The sequence below is a fragment of the Ipomoea nil genome, unplaced genomic scaffold, assembly GCF_001879475.1.
Source record: "Ipomoea nil cultivar Tokyo-kokei standard unplaced genomic scaffold, Asagao_1.1 scaffold2868, whole genome shotgun sequence".
Taxonomy (NCBI): Eukaryota; Viridiplantae; Streptophyta; class Magnoliopsida; order Solanales; family Convolvulaceae; genus Ipomoea; species Ipomoea nil.
The window spans coordinates 927,400-936,441 of record NW_017619296.1 but is presented as its reverse complement, the minus strand read 5'-3'; the positions used below and the strand labels follow the sequence as shown (position 1 = coordinate 936,441).

The 9,042-nt window shown below is 40.6% G+C and overlaps 1 protein-coding gene across 1 annotated transcript; it reads right to left on the bottom strand.

Annotated features, from left to right (window-relative positions):
- Nucleotides 1–8,282: 8,282 nt before the first annotated feature.
- On the bottom strand, nucleotides 8,283–8,825 carry LOC109160661. Its single transcript, XM_019308942.1, has one exon. The coding sequence runs from the start codon at nucleotides 8,823–8,825 to the stop codon at nucleotides 8,283–8,285; it is 543 nt and encodes a 180-aa protein (XP_019164487.1).
- Between the last annotated feature and the right edge of the window lie 217 nt (nucleotides 8,826–9,042).

The following is a 9,042-nucleotide window of genomic DNA, read 5'->3' as shown; positions in this document are numbered from 1 at the left end:
AGCTCGAACAATCGAGCTGCTCGATAATTGCCGAGCTCGAGCTCGAGCATCCAGTCACGAGCTCGAGCATAGCTGCCTTTAACGTGCTCGAGCTCAAGTATACCCATGCTCGAGCTCGGCTCTTCTCGTTTACACCCCTAGAGTATACATTATATTGTATAGTGTACATACAGTACAAAAATAATATACATTTAATATATTAAAAATATATTTTTTATTATAGTTCACATAACACTGTGTGGACCATGGTTCACACAATAATTTTCCCCTCCCCAGATCTGCCCTCTCTCTACCAACGTCCGAAACTTCTTCTCTATCACTATTCTTACTGGTTTCTCACGTTTTGCTTGAAGTTTCTCAAATTTCTGCTAAAATCATCCACTTTTGAAAGCTGATTAACAGATTAATAGTACTCTTATACGTTATATACCTCAAATGTATACGTACGGTAAACCGACACCTTCTTTATTACTGTGAGCACCATGGACATAGCGTGGATATGCCTTTTTATCATAAAATCTGGGCTCTCTGGTCTTTAACACCGGAGTAATGGTTGTATAGGACTAAATGACACCAAAAAAACAAAGATCTACAAAAAAACATAGTATATACTTCTCCCTTTCTTTAGTTTTTACATTCATTGAATCTACACTTCATGTTAAATTTCTGTAGAATCTGTATAGTGTTTGTCTTGTTTTTGTAACATACGAAGTTCTCACCAGTAATTTTTTTTTTTTTTTTTTTTTTTTTTTGTGATATATTTCAAAAATCACCCCCTTACAAAATGAGTACTTAATTTGTAGGGTTTTCGGTTACCATTTTCAGAACTAAAATCTCTAATGTTGGAAAAACCATTCAAGAAAGAAGGATTTTTCAATTAATTTCTTCTTCAAATTTTTTGGAGCTGCCCGAATAATTCCTCTCTTGTTCGCTAGTCAAAGACATGGCTTTTATTCAGGATCCATTACTATTAAAAAAACACTATTTGTGTGGTCTGAAGGGAGGAAGGTTGTTGAAGCTTTGAACTATAAAATCCTCTTTCCAGTTCGAGCGGAGAGAGTGCAAAGCAGAGCTTCTCCTTCTTTGTTCATAGCTTCCTCCTTATCAGTCTGAGCATAACACTATATTATTTAAAATCTGTGTAGCCTGTCGAAAGCATGCTAGAACCGTCACCGAAAAATTTATGTTTTTAGGGTACGTAGTGTTTTTAGAAACACGGCACAAAGTTCTATTTTCTAGCAATTTTGAATTCCTATTCATGTTTCATTGTCACACACCACCTTCTGGCGTCAAACTTCGCGTTGGCATTGTTACAGCATAAAATGCACAACAGTTAAAAGCATAAATATTGTTGAAACAATGTCGGTTATCATCATCAAATACGGGAAGTGCAACATTCCATGTCTATGCGATTTTATCTACAGTAATTGTAACACCCCTGATTTTCATACCAATTTAAAGCTTAATTATGCAAGGCAAACTAACCAACATAACATCAAAACGTAAACACAACGGAAGTCTAATCATAAAACGGAGAAAACCAAGGAGTGTTATGCCACGTTCACTCCAACGTGAACGCACAGGCAAAAACTAAAACATCAATCTAATATGTTCAACATCAGTGGCACACAGGCCAAAACACAAACTAAACTGTTCAGTGGATCTAAACTATCCATGTCTAACGCTCTCGCCATCTACTCAGGACCTGTAAAGCACATAAAGAAATGGGACGACGCCCGGTTAGCGAATATTGCTGGTAACCCATCAATACATGTTCAATAGCATAAGTAGATAGTCTAATACAAAATCATTTTCGAAACGGAATACAGTATATATCAGTTCAAAACCATAAAGTGAGAAGTCAACTGTAAATACTCTATTTCACTCTCAAAAGAGCGGGGAATCACATCCCAAGACAACATCAAGACAAGAACGACAACAGAACAACTCAACACCGCTCAAGATGTAGTTTACTGATCACAAAGCAGAAAATATCACGGCAAGACAACAACAATAACAAGTACAACTCGAGGTGTATTCTACTGATCACAAAGTAGAATACCACTCGACATGCTCAACAGAAAAGGATAGACATCCACACATTGGCACTACATGCCACAGTGACACTTCATGTCACAAGTTCCAACCTTATGCCCTGTTCCGACCTTATGGCTACCCCCGACCATATTACAGTTCCAACCATTACCTCCGAGAACCCCTATACTTCTGAGTCCAACCTTATGCCTCCGGGAACTGTCGTTCCCCCACCAACGCCGCCAACAATTCCACCAACACATAGTACACGAGGGTACCGTTCATTTCAATCACACAACCACCAACAAGTGAGCCTGAAGCCCATGAGCCTGAAGCCCATAAAACAACTCCATAATATCATTTCATGGCCACCACGAGGACCACATCTGTGCCTTGGTGATTAATGTCCCATACCATTAATCTTGCAATCCAGGTACATCCAACACACACGTCATCGTAGGAATCAATCAATGGATACAACAAAGATATGAAACCATACTCAATCAAGGAAAGATTACAATCTGACATCAACGATGATCAACCCAAGTTATCATCCACAATAGGAAAGAACAAACAACACACGCTAGCATTTCAACATCAAACTAGCATGCTTATCAAACGGGTAAACAAAACATAGTTCCGAAGAACATACAAGACTCATCATGGTTCAACGAATCAGAAGGTGGAACGCTTAACACGATTCAAGACACCAAACCTTACATGGATTCCTACCATAACGTTCTAGACATACAAAACATCAACAAGACACTCAAATTGCCCAACAAAAGAACATCGAGAAGTCAAAACATCAATTACCGAGTCAAAAGAATCACGGGGAACAAATCCCCAAACATCACCATTGTGTACCCCGCGGGTGGGGCGGCGGGTAGGTGATAAACATTATTTTTAGTGTTATTTTTAATAATTTTTTTATAGTTAATTTACAATAATTGATTAATTTTATATCTATTTTATTTATTATTGTTATACAAGTAGCTTTGTTAGTATTATTCATTTTTAGGACTGTTTTTATTAAGCTTGTTTATTATTTGAATTCTATAGGATAATATAATTTCTTAACCTCAATTAATAATTATAGTTATAACAGTCTATGGTTTGTAGGAATTTTAATAAATGTAGACTAATCATATTTGGATTCTAATAAAAGAATACTTCATCTTGAGTCTCGGTCGAAGCCTTTTTATGCGGCGATTCAACAGAAGCTGTCAACACCACCGCGAGAAAGGAGAGAAAGGAGATCGTAGATGACGCAGAGCCTCTTCTTTGGCCATGGAGTAGCGGAGCATGAGAAGAAGCTATTGACTAGAACAATATAAATAGGGAGCAGTGTTGTAGAAGGAGGATCATCAATTTAACTCCGGAACAATTCCGGAGGCGGCAATTTCAGGCGGTGCAGAATCCTTGGCGGCAGAATTCCATTTGTGGTAGCGCTAATTCCATCTCCGCAGCAGCTCTCTATTCCCTTCCAGTAGTGAAAGTAACCCAATTTCATAGAGATTCAATTTGGCAACTTTGATTTCCGTATGACAGCATATTACTTTTCATTATTATCTTCAAATATTGTTTTTCCTTTTCTTTGATTTAATTAAGGTGCTTAATGTGTTTTAAGATTTAATAGCAATTCTTTATTAAGATTTTAATTTAGTTTTGGTGCTGCTAGTGTTTATTATAATTTGAGAATTTATAAATCTTGTTAAGATGTAGTGCATTTGCCCTGTAGTTCTGGTTATTATGTTTGGCTGAGCATTTTAATTCTTAGAACATGATCAATTTACTATGAAATTCTGCACTAGTTTTAATTTATCCTACGCTTTGTGTTGAGATTAATTGTGTTGAATTTGGCCAATTTAACTTTCATTACTTAGTTTCTTGGATTTAAATTTAATTATCTCGCACTTGAGTACATTCTTATTATTTGATCTTCATTTCTAGCACTTTAAATTGTTTAGTTAGTTATTTTAATTTCAAGTTATTAAATTGTCTTTCCGGTTAATGTTCATTGAGGTTATTCAATTACTCTTCATGCCGTTATTTTCTACTGGTAATTTAATTTAGTTAATCTATTCTGATTGTCAATTCTGTTTCCTTACTTTTGATTAGTATGTTTTCTAGTTTTTCTCATTCGATTTACTTTCACTCTCTTTCCACTCTTTTTAAGTAATTAAATTGCATTATATCAATTCCCTGTGGGATCGACCCTTGCTAAAAGCACGCTACAACTACAATTGACTCGTGCACTTGCGAGGACATTATATTAAATTTTTCTATCAGTAGGCCACTGCCCGCCATTTCGCCCGCGGGTACAACCTGTACTACAAAATAATCCCTTCGGGGGTTTTCAACACCAAGTCCAAATTCAAGTCCAAAACACCCAAAAGCTCACAAGATACAACAATATGACTTGAATCAAAGGAATAGCCAAGCAATGACATACAAGAAACCTAATAACAAGCTCTAGATATGCATTCTCACAAGACAATGTATCAAATCTCACATTTCATAGCAAAAATCACAAGTAGAAGTCAAGAAATCATCATATAGGTAAGAAAATAGATTTTGTAAAGAATGGGTTACCTCTTGTAGCCTACAACTTCACTTATCACACCCTTACAAGCTTCTAACAAGGCTCTCCTTCAACTTCAACTTCACAAACAGACCAAAAGACAACAAAGATTCTATGTTTAGAAAAAGACACCTTAAAAGGTACTAAAAACACTAAAGGACCAAAGATCTTACCTTCCTATATGCTCAAGATTAAGAAAGGTTGAATCTTGGAGACCAACTTGAAGAATCTTGAATTGCCCAAACTCTGCTTGAAGAAGAAGCTAGCTATTTACTAGAGAGAAGGAGGAGCTTTTCTTTTTAGGGTGTTAGGAAAAAGAATGAAAGATGACTCTAGGTTAGCTTGGAATACAATCATGAGGTGAAAAGTCTTCTTTACCCTTACTAAAGTGGAAAAGTGTAAGGAGACAAGGGAACAATTCACAAAGCTTAGAGTACAACCCATTGACTTGGATTGACTAGTCAATTTCTAGTCCTCGACTATTGAATTTTCAGGATTTTAGGAATGAATTATCAATTAAGCTAGGATTAATTATCTAACTAATCCTTAAATAGAATTTGGATTTACGGGGTGTCACATCCTCTCCCCCTTAAAATAAGCTTCGTCCCCGAAGCTTGGATACGACGAATTCAAACAAAACGGTAACACGAAACAACAATGTGACAAGATAATCATAAAAATCTTTTTGACTCAAAACGTCAAGATTTCAAAGAGACACAAAATGATCAAGAAGTCATGGCATGGTAAGGTTGAAAAGAAATAGCCAACGGAGTTCTTTGAGCATAACGAACATTACAGTCAAACATCACAACCAAGCTTTCTAACCAACACCAATGTCTAAACAACTAGCTCCTAGTAAAACAACCCACAAAGCTAACTACAAAAATGGTGAAACGAGGTACCTGAGGTGAACAACTCTGGGTAACACTCTCTCATAGCCGACTCCAACTCCCACGTAGCTTCCTCTACACCGTGATGTGACCACCAAACTTTTACCATCTTCACCGATTTCCTGCGGGTTTCCCGGGTTTTGAAATCCAAAATCCGAAGCGGACTTTCTTCGTAAGACATGCCATCATCTAGAGGGATCACTTCCGGTGGTATTATGTGCGTTGGATCATGCACATACTTCTTAAGCTGAGACACGTGGAAAACATTGTGCACCCGCTCCAACCCCATAGGTAACGCTAGCCGATAAGCCAAACTCCCTATTCTTTCAAGAATCTCATAAGGTCCAATGAACCTAGGACTTAGCTTGCCCTTCTTACCGAATCGCATAACTCCCCGGGTGGGAGAGACCTTTAGCCAAACCTTGTCCCCAACCGCAAACTCCACCTGTTTCCTTCCCAAATCGGCATATGATTTCTGACGGTCCTATGCCACTTTCATCCTTCCTTGGATGAGTTTAACTTTCTCCACGGTGTCATGCAAGTACTGTGGACCTAACACCACTGGATTGACCATATTCTCCCAACACAATAGGCTGCGACACTTTTGACCGTAAAGGGCCTCATACGGTGCCATACGAATACTTGAGTGGTAACTGTTGTTATAAGAGAACTTTATTAGATCCAGGTGATCCTCCCACGACCCTTGAAAATCCAGCATACATGCTCTCAACATGTCTTCAATTGTCTGAATGGTCCTTTCTGCCTGTCCGTCCGTGGCGGGGTGGAAAGCGGTACTAAGGCTCAACTTCGTCCCCATGGCCGCTTGTAAAGACTTCCAAAACTGTGTTAGGAACCTCGGATCTCGGTCGGAGACGATATCCCGTGGCACACCATGGTACTTCACCACTTGATTAACATAGGCTCGGGCTAACTGAGTCATTGTCCATGTTCCCTTCATTGCAATAAGTCGAGCAGTCTTGGTTAACCGATCCACCACTACACAAATCTTGTCCTTGCTGGTGCGGGTCACCGGTAAGCCTCCCACAAAATCCATGGAGATAGAGTCCCACTTTCCTTGCGGTACCTCCAATGGCTGTACCAAACCCTTAACTCTACAACGCTCCGCCTTGACCTTTTGACAGTTTAGGCATCGACCCACGAATTTCGCTATTTCTTTCTTCATATTGGGCCACTAAAAGAGGTTCTTCACATCCTTATATAACTTGTCACCCCCGGGGTGTACCGAATAGAGTGTGTTGTGGCCCTCTTCAAGAATCTGACGTTTCAACCGATCACACGATGCGGGTAAACACAAACGGCCCTTGTATCTCAATTCTCCGTCAAGAGATAGCTCAAAAGGTCCTACTCTTCCTTTAGCCAAGTCATCCCTCGTCCTCATCAAACTAATGTCTTTCAACTGCTCTTTCTTAATTTCTTCCTATAGAGTAGGCTCATTCCGTAGGTTGAAAAGACGAATCTCCGACTCCACTTCGCCTTGCTCCTCCACTTCCAAGTTCATCCTTTGAAGTTCTTTACAAAGCTCGTCAGCCACCACCCAAATAGAACTGACAGCGTGCTTGGACTTCCTGCTTAGGGCGTCAGCCACCACATTTGCTTTCCCTTCATGATATTGAATGTCCAGCTCATAATCTTTGATAAGTTCCTACCAACGTCTTTGACGCATGTTAAGGTCTTTCTGCATGAATATATACTTGAGACATTTGTGGTCTGTGTAGATCTTGCAACGTACTCCATATAGGTAGTGCCTCCAGATCTTCAAAGCGAAGACTACTGCCGCTAACTCCAGGTCGTGAGTCAGGTAATTCTCTTCGTGCACCTTGAGTTGTCTAGAAGCATAGGCAATCACTCTCCCATTCTGCATCAACATGCAACCCAGTCCCTTCTTGGATGCATCACTGTATACTTCAAACCCCTCTGTCCCAGATGGTAAAATTAACACAGGTGCGGTAGTGAGCCTTTCCTTTAATTCCTGGAAAGCTGACTCACAAGCTTGGTTCTATTGAAACGACACATCCTTCCTTAGCAACTTAGTTAAAGGTTGGGCCACTTTGGCAAAATCCAACACAAATCTTCGGTAATAACCAGCTAACCCCAAGAAACTCCTTACTTCTGCCACTGTCGTCGACACGACCCACTCTTTCACCGTCTGAATTTTATCAGGATCAACCGAGATACTGTTGCTGTCGATTACATGTCCCAAGAACGCCACACTATCCTTCCAAAATTCAAATTTCGAGAGCTTGGTGTACATTTGTTTTTCCCTTAAAGTCTGAAGTACTGTCCGGAGATGCCCTTCATGTTCTTCTCTATCCCGAGAGTAGACGAGTACGTCATCAATAAATACGATCACAAAGTTGTCAAGGTGAGGCTTGAATACCCGATTCATCAGATCCATGAACACTGCTGGTGCATTAGTCAATCCAAACGGCATCACCGTGAACTCGTAGTGTCCGTAGCGAGTTCTGAACGCAGTCTTAGGTATGTCCTTATCCGCCACCTTCAACTGATGATAGCCTGACCTTAGATCAATCTTGGAAAATACCCCTGCACCTCTGAGTTGGTCAAACAAGTCGTCGATCCTCGGTAGTGGATATTTGTTCTTGATCGTTACTTGGTTTAACTCGCGATAATCAATGCATAGTCTCATGCTCCCATCCTTCTTCTTTACGAAAAGCACAGGCGCTCCCTACGGTGATGCACTAGGTCAAATATACCCCTTGTCCAACAACTCTTGCAACTGAAACCTTCAATTCCTACATTTCTTTGGGCGCTAAACGGTAAGGAGCCTTCGATATAGGTGCCGTTCCAGGCACAAGATCTACCGAGAACTCGACTTCTCTAGGAGGAGGCATGCCCGGGATTTCCTCGGGAAATACATCAAGGAACTCGCACACCACAGGTATGGATTGAGCCGCATCTCCCTTTGCCTTCAAATCATCAACGGAACACAGATAGGCTTCGTGACCCTTCTCAATGTACTTCTTCATCCTTAACATCGATACCAACTTAACCCCGGACTCCACCGCTGTTCCTCGATAAGACACCCTCTTCCTGCTTGGTCCTCTAAGTACCACTTTCTGTTCACCACAAAGAATTCGAGCTTTGAACTGCCCCAGCCAATCCATGCCTAAGACTACATCTACACCGTCCAGGCCGAACTGGATCAGATTACTGGGGAACTCTTCTCCACCGATGACTATCTTAACATCTTTGAAGAGGCGGTCGCACGACTTGATTTCCCCGAAAGCCACCTTCACATTCAGCTTCACTTCAACGCCATCGGTTAAGCCTAGCATTACGAACGAGTTGGATGCACCGGAGTCGAATAGGATTACGGCTGGAAGCAACTGCAGCATAAAAGATCCGGTTACCACGTCGCCATCCCCAGCTTGAGCTTCGCTTAAGGCAAGAGTCTTCTCACGTGCCGGCTCTCCCCCAAACTTCCAATCGATATTTGCTCACGAGGCGACGGTATCGTAGCATCACTGGGGCTTACTCACGTAGACGTACCAC

Bases quoted from the DNA above. Each gene is read 5' to 3' on its own strand.
- LOC109160661 (XM_019308942.1), bottom strand. From the start codon at position 8,825: ATGCTAGGCTTAACCGATGGCGTTGAAGTGAAGCTGAATGTGAAGGTG.